The 25,283-nt window shown below is 37.7% G+C and overlaps 1 protein-coding gene across 1 annotated transcript; it reads left to right on the forward strand.

The window, feature by feature from the left end:
• Window positions 1–847: 847 nt before the first annotated feature.
• Window positions 848–23,793, forward strand: LOC133323950 (thioester-containing protein 1 allele R1). Its single transcript, XM_061532849.1, has 18 exons — window positions 848–953; window positions 12,149–12,326; window positions 12,387–12,865; window positions 12,930–13,260; window positions 14,411–14,599; window positions 14,660–14,754; window positions 14,823–14,934; window positions 15,003–15,273; window positions 16,524–17,075; window positions 17,145–17,276; window positions 17,361–17,779; window positions 17,840–18,187; window positions 19,277–19,454; window positions 19,513–19,868; window positions 19,931–20,106; window positions 20,165–20,288; window positions 23,323–23,476; window positions 23,552–23,793. Exons 1-18 carry the CDS (start codon window positions 889–891, stop codon window positions 23,791–23,793), a joined length of 4,401 nt encoding a protein of 1,466 aa, XP_061388833.1. The 5' UTR covers window positions 848–888.
• Window positions 23,794–25,283: the final 1,490 nt, after the last annotated feature.

Consider the following 25,283-nt stretch of genomic DNA (forward strand, 5'->3'; position numbering starts at 1 on the left):
CGCAAAAATATTCTTTAAAAAATCCACGCCTTGTGTAGGTGCCTAAAAAATATTCTTTAAAAACTCCACTCACTTTTTTTGGTTTGGCCCACTGTTATTTAGCTTTCTCTCTCTCGTTCTCTTTATTTTGTAAAGAGTCTAAGCTTTTGTGAGTGTGTGGGCTCCACACAACGTGGAGACTTCTACCAGAATTAAGCCATGTTAGCCAGGTTTTGAGTTTAGTAGTGGCTAAGACTCGTGTCGTATAACAACGTATAGAGAAAAATCGAAGAACGCGGCACATGAAAACGAACCGAACGTAATTACAGATCCGAAAAAATCCAGAAATTGTGAAGAAAGAAAAAAATATTTAATTCTTAGGAAAAAACAAAAAGCAATAGTGGTCAGTGTCTTAACAAAATCAGAATTGAATCTAAGATTCCGCAGATAAAAAATCATATTTTGCGTGGTTGTGTGTTAGTCTGAGAGGCGGCTACCCACTCACACAAAATTATCGATGAATCAATGTGATGATGAATGAATAAAAAAATGAAATAAATTCGATATGAAATGCTATAAAATATCCGATTGAAGTGGTTTTTAATTCCTAAAAAAATTGTTTTGAAAGAAAAAAATTATTGATTGTGTTGGTGTATGAGTATCTTTTTGTTGCTGTTTTTATAATAAAAATCTGTTTTTATTTTTTTTGTCTGTTGTCAGTCATACCTCAACGATTTAAGAATTTCGCAAAGACAATACGAAAACAAAAAATCTAAAACTAAATGTTAACGAGAGCGTAACAACGTTGCCCAGCATTGCGACACAGCGACGCAAGACGACAGTCAATTTTTATTCCGAATAACTTAGCCAGCCAAGCAGCAACAACAGTAAAATAAACACAATAACAAAATGTTTGTGAAACATCAGTGCTTTATAATATTGTCACTTTTGGTGCATTTAAATTCTGGTCAAGGGTTTGTATTCCAAGTTTTTTTTTTCATTTTTTTTATAAATTTATTTTTACCAAAAAAGTACACAGAAAAAAATTTTAATTTTTTGCAAAGAAAAAAATCTTATAGCTTGTGAGTGTACGATATATATTTTTTAATACAAAAATGATCTCATATGTTCCGCTGATACATTGACACATACGAAATCCAGTTTGTTTTTAATTTACGTTAGTCAAACAAAACACAAACAAAAAAAATCCAGTACAAATCACAACAATGGATTACAACAAAAATAATAAACACAAACTAAAACAACACAGAATATTCACATACATATGACCCTTCACCCCTTCCCTTATCAAATGTCACCTGAAAAAAGGTAGCAAAAAATCACACACATCAAATAAAACAAAAGACTTAAGACACAAACCTCTACATAATAATTAAATGCGTGCATGACGTGTGGAAGAGGAGGGGGAAGGGCTGTTGGTCATTATTTTAATTTCGAATTTTGCATGGAGATCCGTAACAAGAATAATAAAAATGAGAGAAAAAAAATAAATAAATAAACAAAAGACTTAATACACAAACAGCATAGCAATTAAATGTAGACGTCAGGGGGACCAATCCACATGAATGGAACTAGTAAAGAAAATACATTTTAAGAGGTAGTGTTTTTTTAAAGAATATTTTTTCGAGCACCTACACAAGGCGTGGATTTTTAAAAGAATATTTCTTCGAGCACCTACACAAGGCGTGGATTTTTTAAAGAATTATTTTTCGAGTACCTACACAAGGCGTGGATTTTTTAATGAATATTTTTTCGAGCACCTACACAAGGCTTGGATTTTTTAAAGAATACTTTTTTCGAGCACCTACACAAGGCGTGGATTTTTTAAAGAATATTTTTTCGAGCACCTACACAAGGCGTGGATTTTTTAAAGAATATTTTTTCGAGCACCTACACAAGGCGTGGATTTTTTAAAGAATATTTTTTCGAGCACCTACACAAGGCGTGGATTTTTTAAAGAATATTTTTTCGAGCACCTACACAAGGCGTGGATTTTTTAAAGAATATTTTTTCGAGCACCTACACAAGGCGTGGATTTTTTAAAGAATATTTTTTCGAGCACCTACACAAGGCGTGGATTTTTTAAAGAATAATTTTTTCGAGCACCTACACAAGGCGTGGATTTTTTAAAGAATATTTTTTCGAGCACCTACACAAGGCGTGGATTTTTTAAAGAATATTTTTTCGAGCACCTACACAAGGCGTGGATTTTTTAAAGAATATTTTTTCGAGCACCTACACAAGGCGTGGATTTTTTAAAGAATATTTTTTCGAGCACCTACACAAGTCGTGGTTTTTCAAAAAATATTTTTATGGGTCTACACAAGTATTTTTATAAAACTCCAGGGAAAATTTAGTTCATCTGTTTGCATTTTCCCATTGCTCAGGTTGCAGTCTGCAGCAAACCGCCAACCACAAAACAAACGCTTGTATTACCACCCGCACTTTCATACTTCCTCTCTACAATAAATAATCACCTTTCATGCTGCGAAGAAGGCAAACAATTGTTTTTTTCTTAAGTTTGCTGTATTTTTTTCATATCTTCAGATCGTTATTATTGTCTTAACGACTTCTGGTTTACTATTCATTTTGTTTTTGTGTTCCTCCTTCGTCATTGTCGCTGTCGGTATTCGTTATCTCAAAATTTGCCACAACCGATGATTGACAGGCAGTAAAAAAGAAACTTAAAATGATTACATGTTGAACCTACGCATTTCTGAAAAAAAAAAACAAACATAATACTCTGTACCACAGTGTGGTGTAGGGTATACAAATTTGTAGCACTTCGAGAAAAAATTGGAAAAAATGTTAAACATCAGATTCTAGAACGCTTTATGTTGGTATTGAAAAAAACGGGCTAAAAACTGCACTTTTAATTTAATTTAATAAAATGGACCTATATCGCAACTTTTCTGTGAAGAGGTATGTATATTCCCAGGAATCCTCAAAGTCAAATTACAGTGTAAGAAAATGCGCCTTAAACCTTTTCAAAATTGTGAAAATGGTGTAAGACTATTATATAGGGGCTATGCAAAAATGCAATTAAATCGTTTTCAAAATATCGAAAATTGGGCGGACTTTATATGACTGCCAGCCTAAATTTGAGCCTTTTTGTTAAGAAAAATTTGACTAAAGTCTTCAAAGTACCAAGAATAGGACAAGACCTTTACCTATACAAAATATAAACCGATATTAACGATATTTTTTGTAGGAAAATTTGAGTTTTTGGGTTCTGATAGGGTGTCAAATTAAAGCCAATTCGGTTGAAAAACGTGCTCAAAGTACCAAATAATGGGAATCAACCATTATATCGGAATCTTGGGCCAATATTGATATTGATTTTTGTTAGGGAGATTTCCTACTCAATGAGAATCCAAAATATAAAATTACAACCAGTACACCGAAATTCGGGATGTAGCATTATATGGGATCTACCCTAAAGAGTGGGCAACTATTTATAATTTTTAGTTTTTCTACCAAGTGAACCCCCGAAATATCAAATTATTATTGTAAAACATGTTCAAAAGCCTTAAAAAACGAATATTGGGTGCTATTGTTATATGGGGAATACCTTAAAAAGTCGACCTTCTGTGTGAGCCATCAGTAGACTCGCTCTTGTATGCCTTTTGTGCTGGGCATCCTTATCCATTCTCACAACATGACCTAGGCAACGTAGTTCCTGCAGTTCGATACGTTTGACAATGCCGATCATTCGACCGCTGACCTTGTGACACTTAAAGTTATCCTGCATAGCCGTATTTATTTTACATGAATGCCGAACGTAGACATGGCTTTAAATACCTCTGAACGGATTGGGTCGATGTATTTTTCGTGGGTCTTTTCCAGGATTTGGTGCAGAGTGAAAATCTTGTCAATGGTGGATTTGCCAGGTCTAAAGCCGCATTTGTATGGTGCAATAATGTCATTGACCATTGGCTTCAGTCGTATCTCCCGCTAGATAACACTTTTTTAATAAAAAGCTGGTGCATGCTCCTGACAAGCATCTGACCATCTGCTTTGAATATTTCGGCTGGTAACCCATCGATTAATTGCTGACCTGACCTCATCTTGGCTAGGTGGTATAAATGCTCCTTCCAGATCCTCAGCACGCTGTATGTATCTGTCACAAGGTTTCCTTCTGTATCTCTACAGGAGGATGTGCATGCACCAAAGGAGAATGTGTTTTACCTGTTGGTAAAATTTCTGGAATTCATTATGACTCCTGTACATTTCGATTTGCTCACGTTCACGTTTTTCTTGTTCTTTCTTCTTTTTTCTGAAAATACGTTTTTCTTCTCTCCTTTTCTCCCAATAATTCTCCATCGCATTATGTGTTGCTACTGTCTGCAGGGTTGCCCTAAACGCTGCGTTTTTCACATCAGCAGCATTGCGACACTCCTGATCGTACCACGGAATTATTGGTACCCAAGAGTTGCTTTTGCTGCAGTTTGTGGGTAGTGGGCAATTCTTTGCCATTGTGCTTCTATATTATTTTCAGGACAAGGAGTGCTTTCGTCAAGCAGGTGGGTAAGTTGAGCGGAGTAGGCTTCTGCTACCTGTTGTGTTTGCAGCTTTTCGACATCGATTTTCCGTGTTATGTTAAATCGCACCTTTGCTGCTACATTAAGACGAATGCGAATCTTGGCTGCTACATGGTAGTGGTCAGATATTCGCTCCTCGTATCGACCGAACGTCTAATACAATGGATGAATGCCTTCCGTCTATCACAACATGATCAATTTGATCTATCGTTGTTTGATCTGGAGAAATCCAGGTGGCGTTGTGTATATCGAGATGCTTGAGTTGAAAGAGGGACCAAGATGCTTGAGTTGAAAGAGGGACCCACGCCTATTGGTAGGCCTTGAAAAAAAAATATTTTAAAAAATACTCGCCCACGGACAAGGTCTCAAAAAATATATTTCAATGAAATGCACATCTTTGATAGGTTTTGAAAAAATGTCAAAATCCACGCCTATGATTAGCCTTGAAAAAATATTTTTAATGAGTCCACGCCTATGATTATTCTGGAAAATATTTGTAATAATTTCACGCCTATGATAAGCTTTGAAAAATATGTTTATTAAATCCACTCCAATGATAGACCTCGAGGCCTATAATAGGCCTGTATAAAATTATTTTAATAAATTCTGGCCTATGGTAGGCCTTAAAAAATATGTTTAAGAAATTAACTCCTATGATAGGCCTTAACAAAATACTTTAAAACATCCAGGCCTATGATAGGCCCCACAAAAACATTTTTAAAAAAATCACGCCTACGACATGTCTTAAGAAAATATGCTTCAAAATTCACACCTATGATAGGCCTCGATTTTTTTTAATCCACCCCTTGAAAATATATATATATATATATATTTTTTTGATTTACTTCTTTATTTTTTTAATATATATTTTTTTAATTCCATTTTTTTTTTCCAAGTGTAGTTATAACACTTGTCCAAATATTGTTGCATACTATTGCCGTTTGTCGTTGTTGCTTTTGGTATTTCCTTTTTGAGAGCTCACCTTGACTTGTTGCTAGTTTTCTGTGTTTTGTTTTTTGCTTTTTTCTTATAAGCCGCAATTCTTATTTGAACTACTCCGATATACTGGTGGCTAGCTACAAACACACATTCATACATTTGTTTATTTTTTCACAGTTTATTTAACTTATTTTTTGTTTGTTTATTGTTTTGCGGTTATTTTCGCACAATATTTTTTTATTTATTTATTTTTCACTTTAAATTGTTTTATTTTCTCATTTTTTACATTAAAATCCCATTATATATTTTTTGTTTTTTGCTTTTACGGAAATACTCAAGTTTTGTGTGTGTGTGCTTGCTGATTCATTTCCCTGAGAATAGAAGTAATTCGAAATTGCGGGGGGATTGAAATAAATAAATTCCAACACACACATACTTGGTCATGTCATTCATGGTGACACATTCGTTCCATAGAATGAGTAAAAAGTGTGGAAATTGTTAATATTTAATATTATTTTTTGAAACAAATTCAAATATTTCGAACTATTAATATAGAATGCTATAAATTTATACCCTAAACACCCGTTAAAAATTGAAAACAACTAGGTCACAATTTTTTTGTTATTTTTAAAATAGAATTTTCTTCAATAATAAATTCCATTCCATTCTTACACACCCTGCTTTGCACGTTTCGAATCATTTCCAACAAACCCAAATTCAATGAAATTAGCAAGCTCGTCATCATCAGCACAACCACTTCCCCGGCTTATACATTTTTTGTTTTGAAGTGATCATTATATCCAATCCATTATGTATTCAAACAAAATCCCACAATGATTTAAACCGACATAACAAAGCCTCACCATTGATGGCTCAAAACAAATCCCATCAAGCACACACACACACATACACCGATGCATGTTTTACATGCCTCAATTGAGGAATTCCACTTTCTTTCAAATTTGTATTCATTAGTGGATGTAATTTCATTGAAGAGCTTAGGAGATTACCGCACAAGTCAATCAAGCGTTCGTGGACACAATAATACAGGTAGGGCTAAGGAAGATTGAAAAAAAACTTAAATAATAAAAAATCCACGCCTTGGATAGGCCTTGAAAACTGAATCTTTAAAAAATCCACGCCTTGGATAGGCCTTGAAAACTGAATCTTTAAAAAATCCACGACTTGGATAGGCCTTGAAAACTGAATTTTTAAAAAATCCATGCCTTAGATAGGCCTTGAAAACTGAATCTTTAAAAAATCCACGCCTTGGATAGGCTTTGAAAAATTAATCTTTAAAAAATCCACGCCTTGGATAGGCCTTGAAAAATATTTTAAAATATCCACGCCTTGGATAGGCCTTCAAAAAATAATCTTTAAAAAATCCACGCCTTAGATAGGCCTTGGGGTGACGTAGGGGATGATAGATACCAAGCAACGGCTCTAATTGCCTGTAACATGGCGAAGCCCAGGCTTACCTTGGTCCCTCTTTCATCTCAATTGTGGACACTGACCTCCCCACGGTGTCACCTGGTGTAACAATTTTCATCACCCGTTGAAATAGTGAGCTGATATGTGCCGCGACTTCACCCATAAAAACTATACAAAATGGGTTGAGGCGTCGGGTTTGTTGCCCACACTCCCAAAAATGTTCTCTTACTGTGAAAAAAGCAAAGAAAAAGAATACCAAACCCCCTAATGTTGACGACCCCCGCAAACGTATAAAGGACCACGATCTACGAATCTGCAATGTGCGCACGTTGTACAGAACAGGGGCAGTGTTCGCTTTGGCGGATGTACTCAAGAAGTACAAAGCCGATATTATTGCCTTAAAGGAAATGCGATGGAAAGGGACTGGCGTAAGTCGGAAATCAGATGATTACGTCCTGTATTATAGCTGCCATGAAACGAGACATGCATTTGGCTGCGGATTTATGGTTAATTGGAGAATAAAAGACCTCGTTTCCAGATTCACTCCAGTAGATGAGCGAATTGCTATAATCCGTATAAAAGCGAAGTTCCTCTACATCAGTCTCATTTGCGCCCATGCTCCGACCGAAGATAAAGATGAACAGACCAAAGCCATATTTTACGAGCGCCTAGAAACAGCATATGACCTTTGCCCTGGCCATGACATTAAAATTCTACTAGGAGATTTTAATGCAAATATCGGAAGGGAAAATAACTTTGGCCCCACAGTCGGAAAATTCAGCCTCCACGAACAAACATCAGACAACGGCATGAGGTTGATTGACTTCGCGGCAGCAAAAACACCAGATTCAAGCATCTCGATATACACAAGGCCACCTGGATTTCTCCCGATCGAACAACGAGAAATCAAATCGATCATGTTGTGATAGACGGAAGGCATTCATCCAGTGTTTTAGACGTCCCATCGATCCGAGAAGTGAATTTCGATTTGGACCATTACCTTGTGTCAGCCAAGGTACATGGTACAGGTAATGTAACACGGAAATTTGACGTCGAAAAGGTGCAAACACAACAGATAGCAGAAGCCAACTCCGCTCAACTTACCCAACTGCTTGACGAAAGCACTTCTTGTCCCGATAATAATATAGAAGCACAATGGCAGAGAATTGCTCCTTTCCCTACAAACTGCAGCAAAAACAACACTTGGGTACAAAAGACCACCATCAAGAAACCCGTGGTACGATCAGGAGTGTCGTAATGCTACTGATATGAAAAACGCAGCGTATAGGGCAACCCTGCGGACAGTAGCAACACGTAATGCGATGGAGAATTATCGAGAGAAAAGGAGAGAGGAGAAACGTACAAATGTACAGGAGTCAGAATGAAGTCCGAAAATTCTACCAACGGGTAAAACACCAAACCGAAGGCTTTGGTGCAGGCACATCCTCCTGTAGAGATGAAGAAGGAAACCTAGTGACAGTTACAGACAGCGTGCTGAGGATCTTGAAGGAGCATATTAAAACACTTCTCAGCGTGCTGAGGATCTGGAAGGAGGATATTAAAACACTTCTGGTATCAAATAGTAGCGGTGAAGAGGATACCCCAGAACCAATAATATATGACGGTATAGAGTGTATACCACCTAGCCAAGATGAAGTCAGAATAGCAATCAATCGGCTGAAGAATAATAAAGCAGCAGGTGACGATGGGTTACAAGCCGAACTATTCAAGACTGGTGGTCAGGAGCATGCACCAGCTGATTAGTACAATTTGGCTAGAAGAATGCGTGATTGAAACCTCAGCATCCCGTGCACAAAAAATGAGACAAGACGATATGTGCCAACTATAGAGGAATTAGTCTTCTTTCCATCGCATATAAAGTGCTATCCAGCGGGCTGCGTGAACGACTGAAGCCAATGGTCAATGACATTATTGGACCATACCAATGCGGCTTCAGACCTTCAGGCAAATCCACCATTGACCAGATTTTCACTCTGCGCTAAATCCTGGAAAAAACCCACGAAAAACACATCGACACATTCCACCTATTTGTCGACTATAAAGCCGCATTCGACAGCCCTATCCGTTCAGAGGTGTATAAAGCCATGTCTGCGTTTGACATTCTTGCAAAATTCATTCGGCTATGCAGGATAACTTTAACTGGCACAAGATCAGCAGTGAAAGTCGGAAAGGACCTCTCGGAGTCCTTTAATACTGAACGAGGATTCAGACAAGGTGACAGTCTGTCGTGTGACCTTTTTAACATCCTGCTGGAAAAGGTCATGCGAGATGCAAATGTGAACAGAAATGGCACTCTGTACACCAAACAGCATATGCGACTCGGCCACGTCGACTAAATCAACATAATGGCTCAACTCAAGTTGAGAAGGAGTCTGCCGACGTGGGCAGTGGTCCTCTCTCCATTTACTGCCAGTAAATAGAGAGGGCCAATCTTATGGTATCAACGTGCAAGACGTCCAGTAGACTCGAACCCACTGAGGAACATGAAAAATACAGCTTCGAGGTAGTGAACGATTTTATATTCATCGGTACCGCCATAAACAAAACTAATAACATCAGCTGTAATAGTGGAGAATAGTGTTGGCAAACTGATGCTACTATGGTCTGAGTAAGCGACTCAATTATTTTTTTAATCCACGCTTTGGATTGGCCTTGAAAAACGTCTTCTTTAAAAAATCCACGCCTTGGATAGGCCTTGAAAAACGTCTTCTTTAAAAAATCCACGCCTTGGATAGGCCTTGAAAAACGTCTTCTTTAAAAAATCCACGCCTTGGATAGGCCTTGAAAAATATTCTTTGAAAAATCCACGCCTTTGGAAAGGCCTTGAAAAAAGTCTTCATTAAAAAATCCACGCCTTGGAAAGGCCTTGAAAAAAGTCTTCTTTAAAAAATCCACGCCTTGGGTAGGCCTTGTAAAATTAATCTTTAAAAAATCCACGCCTTGGATAGGCCTTGTAAAATTAATCGTTAAAAAATACATGCATTGGATAGGCCTTGAAAAAAGTCTTTAAAAAATCCACGCCATGGATAGGCCTTGAAAATAGTCTTCTTTAAAAAATCCATGCCTATCAAAATTTATTTTTAAAAAGATAGGCCTTGAAGAATTAATGAGATGAGAAAATCCCCTTAATAGTGTTATTTAAAAAATCTCTGAGAATCTCCACAAAAATTTTAATTCATTTTAATTTTTTACCCAAATAACAACAACAAAAGTAATAATCGTTAAGTAGAACACAAAGTAGAACCCATTAAGTCCATGATTTATGGTCAGGTGGCTACAGTTTATGTTATTTCAAATTAAATATTTTTGTTGCCGCTTAATGTGTTTTTTTTTCATTTTTAATTATGAACTGTGTCTGACTCCAAAACCTAGAAAACAACACACAAACTTTCATTTATACACCGCAACCAACCTTTGCGGTATTTGTACTCCCTGGGGGTCAAATGTCATCCGACTAACTGTGTAAAACATTCCAGTGGTGTAGCTTAACATGTTCATTTTCCGGTTGCTGGAAATTTTCTCAGCGAAAATAAAAGTGTTTTGGTTGGTGCCTCAGAAAGAAATTGTGGTTCCCTTCAGTTACCTTGTTCTACAGGTAGGCCTCGAAGAATGCAATTTCATAAAAAAGTTTTACATTTATGATAGGAGATTTTTGAATATTTTTTGTAAGCATACTAGAGCCTTAGGTGTGTATTTTTAAATATTTTTTTGTTGAACCGTGTCTTCAGAGTCCTTACAGTATCTGCAACTTTTTAAAGAGTTTCAATTGGTCTTAACAAAACAATTAATTTTGTATATGTCTCGGAATATTTGTAAATGCTATTGTAAGTCAACAAGTGGTTGTTTGTTGTTGTTGTATTATTTTTTTCTTTCTTTGTTAACTTTGTTAATAAGTTTTCAATTAGGTGGTGTCCACTGGTGGTCTTACTATTTTCAGAAAGAAGTGTGAGTGCGTGTGTGTGTGTGTTGTTGTTGCTGCACATTCACCAATTATGGTCTTAAAAATTAAGTGGTTTAGTGGGAAAAGACTCGATGGCGTCTTTGTTTATGTTCCACTGCAGCCATAACTTAATAAAAATGATATTTTTTATATAAAATCCCACCATGTCTTTGTCATGGTTCCCATATCAGGTTGTTTGTGTGTGCGTGTGATTGCTCCGATTATGCAATTTCCTTACCAAAAAGAAAAACCAACAACTTTTGTGACATAAAATTTATAGATGTATTTTTTGTTGTTGTTGTGTGAATCAATGTCGGACAATGACCATATTTTTGTTATCATGGTTGTGTGTGGGCTCTTCATAATGACGTCATTGCATTATAAAAATCTTGAATATTCTCCAATATTTTGATAAACAAATTTTTAATAAAATCGGCTGATTTTTTTTATTATATTTTTTAAGGACTATTATAGACGTGCATTTTTAAAACAGTTTTTCTTGGACTATTACAGACGTGGCCTATCATAGGCGTGTATTTTTTAAATAATATTTTTTCAAGGCCTATCCAAGGCGTGGATTTTTTTAAGAAGACTTTTTTCAAGGCCTATCCAAGGCGTGGATGTTTTTAAGAAGACTTTTTTCAAGGCCTATACAAGGCGTGGATTTTTTAAAGAGGACTTTTTTCAAGGCCTATCCAAGGCGTGGATTTTTTAATGAAGACTTTTTTCAAAGCCTATCCAAGGCGTGGATTTTTTAAAGATTCATTTTTCAAGGCCTATCCAAGTCGTGGTTTTTTTAAAGATTCATTTATCAAGGCCTATCCAAGGCGTGGATTTTTTAGAGAAGACTTTTTTCAAGACCTATCCAAGGCGTGGATTTTTTAAAGAAGACTTTTTTCAAGGCCTATCCAAGTCGTGGATTTTTTAAAGAAGACTTTTTTCAAGGCCTATCCAAGGCATGGAGTTTTTAAAGAAGACTTTTTTCAAGGCCTATCCAAGGCATGGAGTTTTTAAAGAAGACTTTATTGAAGGTCTATCCAAGGCGTGGAGTTTTTAAAGAAGACTTTTTTCAAGGCCTATCCAAGGCGTGGAGTTTTTAAAGAAGACTTTTTTCAAGGCCTATAAAAGGTGTGGATTTTATAAAGTATATATTTAAGGGTCCCTTACAAGGCTTGTATATTTTAATATTTATGACTATTATATCCTTAGCTCTTGAAGATTTGTTCCAAAACTCTTTTAACATTTTCTCTGCTTCTTCTTCTTCTTCTCCTTCCAGATTATATTCCATAATAGCACCGAATACTCTAAGACCCAATTCACAGTATCATGTAGCCGTAAGTATACACAAATCCCCCGAACCGGTACGGGTTAAATTGGGCATTATTGGTAGTTCGTATAGTGATTTCAAAACCGCTGAGGTACGGCCATTCTCCACCGAGACGGTTCATTTTGATGTAAGTCCCCCAAAAGAAATCCGATTCCGATTTACCATAGTAAAATATTGAATTTCACAGATACCCGATTTAAAAAGTGATCGCTATAATCTAACCGCAGAAGGTCTTTCCGGCATCCGCTTCACCAATGAAACACAACTCCACTTCGATGCCCATCAATTTACGGTTATGGTGCAGACAGACAAAGCCATCTATAAACCCGAAGATACAGTCCATTATCGGGTAATTTTAATGGATTCGAATTTAAAACCGGCCAACTCATATGGTCGGGTTCATATTACCCTGCGTGATAGTGGAGATAATGTGATACGCAATTATCGTGATGTTAAGCTGACCAGTGGTGTATTTTCAAATGATTTGAGGCTATCGGATTATCCCAAGTTTGGTGAATGGTCTGTGGAGGTGGAAATAATGCAGGAGATATACAAACGTACCTTTGAGGTGGTGGAATATATTTTACCGAAATTTGTTGTCGATATAGATACTGATAAGCATGTCATCTATAAGGATGGCAAAATAAGGGCCACCGTCAGGGCATAGTAAGTCGGAAGTGAATTTTTTTCTTTCATATTTATTGTTCTAATTTTGTTATTCTTCTTATAGCTACGATTTTGGTAAACCAATTGTGGGTGAGGCCACCCTCTCCATATACCCCACCTTCTTTGGTTCACTGCAGCCATTTGTCAATGATTTGATTACCCGCAAGGTAGTACCGATCGATGGCAGTGCCTATTTTGAATTTGATATCCGTGATGAGCTGAAACTGAAGGAAGATTATGAGCGGGAGTATTTGTTAGATGCCCTGGTCGAAGAGGCCTCCACAAGTTCGGTACAGAATTTTTCTACCGTAATAACTGTCCACTTGGACCCCTATCGTGTTGAGGCCACCCGCTTACCCAGTAACTATATACCGGGAGTGCCATTTGAAGTATCGGTAAGTATTAAAGTCGTGGAATTAAAAATAATCAAGGCGTGGGTTAAAAAAAAAAAATCAAAAATATATGACCTTAAGTTCCATCCACACGAGTGTAGATGACCTCAAGGTCCATCTACACTACGGTAGATGACCTTTAAACCCCATCTATACTACAGTAGACGACTTTTGAGTCCACCTACACGAGTGTGGATAACCTCAAGGTCCATCTACACTACAGTAGATAACTTCAGTGCCCATCCACACTACAGTATATGACTTCAGTACCCATCTACACTATAGTACATGGTCTCAAGATCCATCTACACTATAGTAGATGGTGTCAAGATCCATCTACACTACAGTAGATGACTTCTGAGGCCATCTTCACTATAATTGATAACCTCTAAGCCCCATCTACACTACACTCGACGACTTCTGAGTCCATCTACACCATAGTAAATAACCTCAAGGACCATCTACACTATAGTAGATGACTTCAGAACTCATCTACTATCGTAGACGACCTCTAGATCTATCTACACTATAGTAGATGACCCTAAACCCCATCTACCCTACAGTAGATGACTTCAGAACCTATCTGCACTATAGTAGATCCATCTACACTACAGTAGATTACTTCTGAGGCCATCATCACTATAGTTGATGACCTCTAATCCCCATCTACCCTACACACGACGACTTCTGAGTCCATCTACACCATAGTAAATAACCTCAAAGACCATCTACACTACAGTAGATGACTTCAGAACGCATCTACTATCATAGACGACCTCTAGATCCATCTACACTATAGTAGATGACCTCTAAACCCCATCTACCCTACAGAAGATGACTTCAGAACCCATCTACACTATAGTATATGGTCGCAAGATCCATCTACAATACAGTAGAGGACATCAGAATCCATCTATACTACAGCAGATGACTTCAGAACCCATCTACACTATAGTAGATGGTTTCAAGATTCATATGCAATACAGTAGATGACCTCCGAGTCCATCTACACTATCGTAGATGACTTCGGTGCCCATATACACTATATTGGATGACCTCTGAACTCCATATTCAATATATTTGATAACCTCGGAGTACATGACCTCTAAACCCCAAAAATTGTATCCTATGTTCTCATCCCTTCTTATTCCAGGCCAAAGTATTACGCAATGATGGTGCTATGTTGAAGGACTTTAAGACTGATCTAACCGCATATCTAACAAATGTCTACGGCAGCAGTGAAATGTATAATAAGACCACCTATACCTTGGATGGCAGGGGTGAGCTGAAAATGAAATTTACCGTGCCATTGGGCGATAAAGATGTATATCATTCGGTTATAGTAAGTTCGAATCAAACACCTTCTTCGTGCAACCAAATTACCACATGTTTCCAATTATAGGTGGACTATCAAGGCATCATAACGGATATTGGTAAAATACCGCGCAAACATTTACACAGTAAAAATTATATTACCGCCAAGGTTCTGAATGAAAAGTAAGTTAAATGATTTTTGCGGAATGATTTCGGAATTATTAAAAATATTAAATTCTGTTCCATTACAGGCCCATGATAAATCAAGAGGTATCTATAACGGTGCGCTGCAGTGAACCCATGAAATATTTCATATATCAGATAGTGGGTCGCGGTGATATTCTATTGTCGCGGGCTGTGGATGTGAGTTTTGCGGGAAACATGAGGGAATTTTTATTTTACTCTCCCTCTCTTCCGTGCTCTCTTTTCAGGTCAATGACAATAACTTCCACACCTTTAAATTCCTGGCCACCTTTGCCATGATGCCGCGGGCCAAGCTGCTGGTATATCTGGTAATAAATGGTGAATTTGTCTATGATGAACAGGTCATCGAATTCGAGGAGAATCTTTTGAATAATGTACAAATTGAGGCACCGCTGAGGGTGCCACCTGGCCAGGATATTGACATCACAATAACATCGAAACCCTACAATTATATTGGTCTAATGGTGGTAGATCAAAATGCCATCAATATTCGGAAAGGTGAGTCAAGATTTATTTAGGAAAGCCTTTGATTTAGGAGAGCCCTTAACAGGACATTAGTATTTAGGAGAACCCTTCTCATAGCATCATAGGTCAAGATCCCTTAAGATTCATCTACACTTCAATAGATGACTTCAGAGCCCATGTATGGGCCTCAAGTCCCAATTAGACTTCAGTAAATTACTTCGGAGTCCATCTATGGACCTCAAGTTCCATCTACACTTCAGTAGATGACTTCGAAGCCTATCTATGGACCTCAAGTTCCATCGACACTTCAGTAGATGACCATCTATGGCTCTCAAGTTCCATCTACACTTCAGTAGATGGCTTCAAACCCTATCTATGGGACTCAAGTTCCATCTACACTTCCGTAGGTGGCTTTATAGAATCCACGCCTTGTTAGAGACCCTAAAAGTATTCTTCAAAAATCCCCGCTTTGGTAGACGTTCTATTAATAGAAGATTTTTCAAAGAGACTTATACAGACAGAAGAAACACGAGGGGGTCCTCTAGGAAGCCCTTCGAAAGGTTCAAGGTAGCCAGAAGACGTTCTAAGGGATATCCGAAAACTGAAGACCCTCGAAGGGACCTCATATGGGAAGAAGTTTCTTCAGGGGGTTTTCTATAGATAGAAGTGGTCTTTAAGGAAAACCTTCTAAGGGGTCTCCGATAGACAAACACCCTCGAAGTCTCCTTCTATGGGTTCTCCGATAGACATTAGACCCTCGAAGGGTCCTTCTATGAATAGAAAATCTTTCAAAGGAACTTCTGTAGACAGAAGAAACTCGAAGGGGTCCTTTAGGAAGCCCTTCATAGGGTTCAAGGGTAGCCAAAAGACCTTCTAAGCGATTTCTGATAGGCAGAATACCCTCGAAAGGACCTCCTATGGAGAAAAGATCCCTCAAGGGGCTTTCTACAGACAAAATAACCCCGAAGAATCTCCAAGGAGTCAGTCAGGAAACCCTTCCATAAGTTCAAGGGTAGATAGAAGACCTCCTATGGAGGGAATATCCTTCTGGAGGCCGTTTACAGACAGAAGAACCTCGATCTTCCTCGGATCTTCCAGGAACGCCTTGTTAGAGATCCTAAAAATATTCTTCTAAAAAGCCTCGCCTTTTTAGAGACCCTAAAAATATTCGTTTAAAAATTTACGCCTTATAAAGGACCCTGAAAATATTTAAAAAAATCTACCCCGTCTTTGATTTAAATATTCTATTTTCTCTCTCTTCTCTCTTTCGCACTCTCTTCCAGGTAACGATCTCTCTACGTCCAGTCTGATGCGAGCCCTCAATCAATATGACCTGAATGATATCAACACCCCCATCGGTTCGCCCGGCAAGGAATCTGGTGTCATCACAATGTCCAATACCGATTTTATTATAGAAAAGGAACCTGAGACCACACCGGCCCTGCAACGTGGTGGCAGTTATCATGAAGATGATCATAAATTAACGACCATACGAAAGACGGATATTGGTCCCGCTCACGCCATAGAGGTGAATACTTTGGCTCCTGGCAAAGGACGTTATGCCTTCTCCTATACCCCGAAACCATTTTGGCATAACCCGAGGATACATGTAATGCATCCTCCGGCAGATACATGGCTCTTCTTGAATGTTACCGCCAGCAGTGAGGGTCGTACGACAATACATCGACGTCTACCACCCTCTATGACTTCGTGGGTGGTTTCGGCATTTGCTTTGGATCCCGTACAGGGTATTGGTCTCACCAACCCTGTGAAGAAAATGCAAACCTATAAGGAATTTTATATTACCACAGAGTTGCCATATTCCGTGAGATTGGGTAAGTTGGGGAAATGGAGGAGACATTTTGCGATTTATTGTAAGAAAAATTATCTCCCAATTTTTTTAGGTGAAACTTTGGCCCTGCCATTTGTGGTCTTCAATAACAAAGATTCCGATTTGGATGTTGATGTTACGTTGTATAATACCAATCAGGAATTCGATTTTCCTCAGGTGGATAATAAATCACAACCCAAACCAAGTGAGTGTTCCAAAGCCCTCCATCCTCCTTAAAATTCCGCATTTTTTCATTCAAATCTTCAATTTTATCTTTCTGATTCTCCAGAAGTGGAATTGTATAGCCGTCGAACTGTGAGGGTCTTGGCCAAAACTTCCAAATCCGTATCCTTTATTGTCACCCCAAAGCGAGTGGGTCCCATTGTCGTCAAGGCTGTGGCCACAAATCAATTGGCCGGAGACACAGTGGAATCTACCCTCCTCGTCGAACATCCCGGCGCCATGGAAATTGTCAATAAAGGTTTTCTCTTCGAAATGGGTTCGAGTACCCAACGTATGGCCAATGTTAGCATAAAAATACCCCGTAATGCCATACCGAATTCGGCTAAAATTGAAATATCCGGTGTGGGAGATGTGGTCGGCAGTGTCCTGGGTAATTTGGAAAATTTAATACGCGTGCCCTCTGGCTGTGGCGAACAGACTATGATACAATTTATGCCCAACTTAATGGTGCTGAAATATTTGCAGGTCAGTAGAATAACATCTTCCCTCCAGAAAAAATATTAAACCCCGCTTTCTCCCCTTTAGCGCACCCGCCAATTGAACTCGCCACTGGAAATGCGTATTAAAAACAATTTGGAGCTGGGCTATCAACGGCTGCTGTATTATCGTCACAAAAATGGTGGCTTCAGTGCATTTGGCCTATCGGAAGAGAAAACCTCAACCTGGTTGACAGCCTATGTCGCCAAGGCTTTCCGTTTAGCTTCGGAATTTGTACAAATCGATGAACAGGTTATACGACGAGCATTGGAATATGTCGTATCACGTCAGACGGCAGATGGAGGCTTTTCGGAAGGTGGTGATGTATTCGAACAATTCGATGATGATGGCCTTAGTCTAAGTGCCTTTGTTACGCTTGCCTTAATGGAAAATGTGGTAAGTGTTTATGGGTGATATGGGAGACATTCTAAGGGGTCTCCGATAGGCAGAAGAACCTCAAAGGGACGTTCTATGGATAGAAGGTCTTTAAAAATAACTTATACAGACAGAAGAACTTCGAGGGGGTCGTCTAGGAAGCCCTTCAAAAGGTTCAAGGTAGCCAGAAGACCTTCTAAGGGATATCCGAAGGCAGAATACCCTCGAAGGGATCCCATATGGGAAGAAGTTGTTTCGGGGGTGTTTCTATAGACAGAATGCCTTTGAAGTGGTCTTTAGGAAGAACTTTTAAGGAGTCTTCGATAGACAAAAGGTCCTCGAAGGCTCCTTCTATGGGTTCTCCGATAGACAGAAGACCCTAAAAGGGGCCTTCTATGAATAAAAAACCTTGCCAAGGAACTGCTGTAGACAGAAGAACCTAGAAGAGGTCCTCCGATAGGGAGAAGACCCTCGAAGGAACGTCCTATGGATAGAAGACCTTTCAAAGGAACTTATAAAGACAGAATAACCTTTAGGGGGTCCTCAAGGAAGAAGCCTTTCAAAAGGTTCAAAGTATCCAGAAGACCTTTTAAAGGTAATCCGAAGGCAGATGACCCTTGAAGGGACCTCATATGGGTAAAGTTTCTTCAGGGTGTTTTCTATAGAAAGAATAATGTCGAAGTGGTCTTCAGGAATGCCTTTTAAGGGGTCTTTGATAGACAAAAGACACTCGAAGTCACCTTCTACGGGTTCTCCGATTGACAGAAGACCCTCAAAGTTGTCTTCTGTGAATAGAAAATCTTTCAAAGGAACTTCTATAGACGGAAGAACCTCGAAGGGGTACTTTAGGAAGCTTTTCAAGGGGTTCAAGCGTAGCCAGCAAACCTTCTAAGCGATCTCTGATAGGAGAAGAATAATTTTCCAGGGTCTTTAAGGCGAGGATTTTTTAAAGAATATTTTCTGGGGTCCTTTACAAGGCGAAGATTTTTTAAAGAATACTTTCAGGGTCCTTTACAAGGCGTGGATTTTTTAAAGAATATTTTTCAGGGTCCTTTACCAGACGTGGATTTGTAAAGAATGGGTTTTAAAAATATATTTTTTCTTTTCCAGAACACCTATCCGGAATACAACAATAATGTGAATAAGGCTTTGAATTATATTACCCGAGCTTTGGATGGTTCCAATAATCTACATGCCATGGCAATTGGTACTTACGTCCTGTCAAAGGCCAATCACAATGCCAAGGTTGCATTCGTGCAAAGGTTGGACTCAATGGCCGTCAATGAAGGTATTTCCGATGAAATCTCTTAAAACAGAATTTCTTCTAAAACAGATTTCCTTTTCAGATGGTCTTAAATGGTGGAACAAAACCGCTCCACCCACCGAGGCCATGTCACCCTGGTATAATCGTACACGCAGTGTTAATGTGGAAATTTCCTCCTATGCCATCCTCTCGCTATTGGAAAATGCTTTAATTGGTGATGCTCTGCCAGCCCTGAAATGGTTGATGAATCAACGTAACGATTTGGGTGGCTTTGTTAGCTCCCAAGATTCGGTAATAGGTTTACAGGCCCTGGTGGCATTTGCCGAGCGTTTTTCCAGCCAAGCGAATAATTTACAATTGGCATTCCGTTACGGGGCCAATGCAGAGACTGTGATAAATGTTAATGCCGAAAATTCAATGGTTCTACAAACAATTGAGGTGAGTTCAGACATTCATACGACTTTCGGATAATTTTCGTAATTGAATTTTTTGCATTTCAGTTACCAAATAATTTGAAAAATCTCACAGTATCGGCGACTGGAAATGGATTGGCATTGGCGCAGGTTACCTATCGCTATAACACCAATGTTACCAGTGCCTGGCCACGTTTTGTTTTGGATCCCACTGTGAATAGAAATTCGCATTCGGATTATTTACATTTGTCGGCATGTGCCAGGTAGGGTTTGGGATATAATATTAATGGCGTGATCATGAACTATTTTCCATATTTCTAGTTTTATACCCGCCGAAGGAGATGCCAATCGTTCCAATATGGCTGTCATGGAAATTTACTTGCCAAGTGGTTTTGTTGTGGACACGGATACCCTGCCCACATTGGAGTCGAGTGAAAGAATAAAGGTAAGGGGAGATTTTTTAAAGAATATTTTTAGGGTCTCTAACAAGGCGGGTATTTTTAAAAAAATATTCTTAAGGGTCAACAATTGCCGTGGATTTTTTAAAGAACTTTTTTAGGGTCTCTAAAAAGGCGTGGATTTTTTAAAGAATAATTTTAGAGCTCTATACAAGGCGTGGATTTGTTAAAGAACATTTTTAGGGCTCTACACAAGGCGTGGATTTGTTAAAGAATATTTTTAGGGCTCTACACAAGGCGTGGATTTGTTAAAGAATATTTTTAGGGCTCTACACAAGGCGTGGATTTTTTAAAGCATATTTTTAGGGCTCTACACAAGGCGTGGATATTTTAAAGAATGTTTTTAGGGATCTACACAAGGCGTGGATATTTTAAAGAATGTTTTTAGGGATCTACACAAGGCGTGGATATTTTAAAGAATGTTTTTAGGGATCTGCACAAGGCGTGGATATTTTAAAGAATGTTTTTAGAGATCTGCACAAGGCGTGGATATTTTAAAGAATGTTTTTAGGGATCTACACAAGGCGTGGATATTTTAAAAAATGTTTTAGGGATCTACACAAGGCGTGGATTTGTTAAAGAATATTTTTAGGAATCTACACAAGGCGTGGATTTGTTAAAGAATATTTTTAGGAATCGACACAAGGCGTGGATATTTTAAAGAATACACAAGGCGTGGATATTTTAAAGAATACACAAGGCGTGGATTTGTTAAAGAATATTTTTAGGGCTCTAAACAAGGCGTGGATTTGTTAAAGAATACACAAGGCGTGGATTTGTTAAAGAATATTTTTAGGGCTCTAAACAAGGCGTGGATTTGTTAAAGAATACACAAGGCGTGGATTTGATAAAGAGTATTTCTAGGGCTTTACACAAGGCGTGGATTTGATAAAGAATATTTCTAGCGCTCTAAACAAGGCGTGGATTTGTTAAAGAATACACAAAGCGTGGATTTGTTAAAGAATACACAAGGCGTGGATTTGTTAAAGAATATTTTTAGGGCTCTACAAAAGGCGTGGATTTGTTAAAGAATATTTTTAGGGCTCTACACAAGGCGTGGATTTGTTAAAGAATATTTTTAGGGCTCTACACAAGGCGTGGATTTGTAAAAGAATATTTTTAGGGCTCTACAAAAGGCGTGGATTTGTTAAAGAATATTTTTAGGGCTCTACACAAGGCGTGGATTTGTAAAAGAATATTTTTAGGGCTCTACACAAGGCGTGGATTTGTTAAAGAATATTTTTAGGGCTCTACACAAGGCGTGGATTTGTTAAAGAATATTTTTAGGGCTCTAAACAAGGCGTGGATTTGTTAAAAAATACACAAGGCGTGGATTTGTTAAAGAATACACAAGGCGTGGATTTGATAAAGAGTATTTCTAGGGCTTTACACAAGGCGTGGATTTGATAAAGAATATTTCTAGCGCTCTACACAAGGCGTGGATTTGTTAAAGAATACACAAAGCGTGGATTTGTTAAAGAATACACAAGGCGTGGATTTGTTAAAGGGCCCCCACAAGGCGTGGATTTGTTAAAGGGCCCCCACAAGGCGTGGATTTGTTAAAGATTATTTTTAGGGCTCTACACAAGGCGTGGATTTGTAAAAGAATATTTTTAGGGCTCTACACAAGGCGTGGATTTGTTAAAGAATATTTTTAGGGCTCTGCACAAGGCCTGGATTTGTTAAAGAATATTTTTAGGGCTCTACACAAGGCGTGAATTTGTTAAAGAATAAGACATGGATTTTTTAAAGAGTATTTTAGGAGTATACATAAGACGTGAATATTTTTAAGAGTATTTTTAGGGGTCTACATATGGCGTGGATATTTCAAAGAATATTTTTAGGGGTCTACATAAGGCGTGGATATTTCAAAGAATATTTTAGGGGTCTACATAAGGCGTGGATATTTTAAAGAATATTTTTATGGGTCTACATAAGGTGTGGATATTTTAAGGAATATTTTTAGGGATCTGCACAAGGCATGGATTTTTATACCCTACACAACTATGTTGTCAGGGTATTATAGCTTTGTGTAGCCCCAAAAGTTTGTAACGCCGCGAAATATTGGTCCTAGACCCACCTTTAAGTATACCGATCGTCATATCTCGACTAGCTGAGTCAATCTAGACATGTGTGTCCGTCCGTCTGTCCATTATAATTTGTAAACACGATACAGGCCAAAGTTATGGACCAATCTTCACGAAATTTTGCATGTAGGATAGGTTCTGGCCAATGAAGACCCCTATTGTTTTTGATAAAGATCGGTTAATATTTAGGGGATGAAATGGACCAAATACTAAATTTTTGTCGGTTTTTCTGGTCGCTCCAGAGGACGCAGTTATGGTCCGAACATCGTGTAATTTTACATGGAGAAAGGGATCGGGCCAAAGAATAAGCATGCATGTTGAGATTTCATTCAGTGGGTGCAGTGAACCGAAAACTTTAATTTTGTCAGATTTTCTAGTCGCTCTAGAGGCAATTATTATATACTGAACATCACATATTTTACAAGGTGAAGGGGATCTGACCATATACGTAGAGCGGCTGTTTAGATAATGATCGGTCAATTTTCCGAGGGTCAAATCTACCAAAACCTAAAGTGTCAATTTTCTATTTTATGGCGTAAAAATTCACTTCAAGAAAACTATTGTTGGGAAATATGCCAGTGTTAGACAGGGGAGTTGTTGATCTATAATCGGTAAAAAGGGTGCAAATATCACGAAATATTGCCCAGGCTCAGAATATAGAACCGCCGAAAGTGTGCTTTTCGTGGTAGTTGTGTAGGGTATCATATGGTCGGCCCCGTCCGACTATACTGCTCCGCTCACTGGTTTTAGTAATATGTTTAGGGGTCTACATAAGCCGTGCATATTTTAAATAATATTTTTAGGGGTCTACATAAAGAATATTTTTAGAGCTCTACACAAGGCGTGGATTCTTTAAAGAATATTTTTTTAGGGCTCTAAATAAAGCGTGGATTTTTTAAAGAACTTGTTTCAATATTTTTTTTTTATTTTACAGAAAGTCGAAACCCAAAAACGTAATACTGTCGTGATAATCTATTTCGATTATTTGGATCGCCGTGAAGTTTGCCCCACCCTGCATGCCTACAAAGTTGTCAAGGTGACCAATCACAAACCAGTACCTGTTATTATGTACGATTATTATGATAATGGTAAGTTGGAAAAAATTTTAAAAAAGATTTTCTTTTTTTAAATTAAAAAAATCATCATTTTTCTCTCCAATTTAGTACGTCGCGCCCGTCAGTTCTATCGCGCACCCAAGTCCCAAATGTGTGACATCTGTGAACATGCCAATTGTGGTTCGCTGTGTGAAAAGGCCGAGAAACGTGAATCCAGAGGCCAGGATGGCAATGATTTACTGGAGGCTGGTTTTAAGAATAAAGCCGGTGGTCCTGCTAGGGCCACAATATATGGAACAATATTAGCAATGCTTTTGGTTTCGATGATTATCGGAAAATTAATAAATTAAATTGTTAATATTATATTGAAAACCCCCATTGAAAAGAAAGCTTTAACATTTTTTTATAAAAAAACAATTAATACTCTTTTCTAAAAAAAAAATAATTGTAATAAAATAATAACTTATTATACAAGTATCTAACTATAGAATAAGTCTGTAAATTTATGTAAAAATAGCTAATAATTATTAATGAAAAATAATCTATATAAAATGTTAATATAATTTTAATAATACAAATTAATGTTAATTAGTATTACTAATTTTTAGTATTAAGTAATAAGAATAATAATAATTACAAATAATAATAATTGTATACAAAAAAATAAACGGCTAAAGCTAGAAGCTTGAAATTTTGAGTGTGGGTTGTTGTTGGTGTGTAGGCGTGAGATAAGGCTGGGTTTTTGGAGATTCGTACTAGAAGGGTACGAAAAGTACTAAAATGTACCAAATATGGTACCCTTTGTATTAGACGAACGGGAAGAGCTAGAATTCTGAAATTTGGAATGTGGGTCACTGATGGAAAGTTAGAAAGATGTACAAAAGGGTTTTTGAAAATTCGGCCTATAAGTGTAATAAAAGTACTAAATTTAGTTCTAATTGTATATATATTGAACACATATAGCTAAAATGTTGAAATTTTATATGGAATACAGGTTGGGAAGTGGTGTTGATGTATGGAAATGGTTTAAGATTTTCGTACTTATGTTTTTTAAAAAGTACTAAATGGTACTAAATTTGGTACTATTTGCATTTAGTTGAGTGTATATAGATGGAATCCTGAAAATCGGAATTAGGACTACTGTTGGAATACAGGATTGAGGTAGCTTTAAAAAATCGTACCTTTGTGTACGAAAAGTACTTAATGGTACTAAATTTGGTGCAAGTTGGATTTCGGTTCACATATAGAGCTGGAGTCTTGAAATTGGGAATTAAAATGACAGTTGCAGTGTAGAATTGAGGTAGTTTTGGAAATTCGCACTTATTGGTACGAAAAGTACTAAATCGTACTAAATATAGTACAATTTGGATTTTGCTTAAACGGATGAGCTTAAAACCTGAAATTTGGAATTCTGATTACTGTTGAAGATTGAGCTATAGAGACATCTGTGGAAATTCGTATTTGTGTGTACGAAAAGTACTAAACGGCACTAGATATGGTACAATTTGGATTTGGGTGAACGGAGAGAGCTGGAAACCTAAAATTTGGAATAATGGTTGCTTTTAGAATATATAATTAAGGTATGGAAGCATGTGTACTAAATGGTACTATATTTGGTACAACTTGATTAAGTGGATAGAGTTGGACTCCAGAATTTTGGAATTAAAATTACTTTTGAAGTGTAGGATTGACGTAGTTTAATTATAGAAACAAAAAGTACTAAATGGTACCAATGGATAGGGTTGAGATCCTGAAATTTTGATTAAATTAATATTACTGTTGGAGTGCAGGATTGAAATATGTCGGTAGTTTTGAAAATTTGTCATTTCGTGTACTAAAT

Source organism: Musca vetustissima, unplaced genomic scaffold (assembly GCF_032173495.1).
Source record: "Musca vetustissima isolate MV318-11 ecotype Yass unplaced genomic scaffold, APGP_CSIRO_Mvet_v1 utg47811, whole genome shotgun sequence".
NCBI lineage: Eukaryota > Metazoa > Arthropoda > Insecta > Diptera > Muscidae > Musca > Musca vetustissima.

Excerpts from the sequence above, each read along its gene's own strand:
- LOC133323950 (XM_061532849.1), top strand. The coding sequence starts at position 889 with ATGTTTGTGAAACATCAGTGCTTTATAATATTGTCACTTTTGGTGCAT. Across the intron at positions 13,261-14,410 it reads GAGTGCCATTTGAAGTATCG|GCCAAAGTATTACGCAATGA; the intron begins GTAAGTATTAAA and ends TTCTTATTCCAG. Across the intron at positions 20,107-20,164 it reads CATTTGTCGGCATGTGCCAG|TTTTATACCCGCCGAAGGAG; the intron begins GTAGGGTTTGGG and ends CCATATTTCTAG.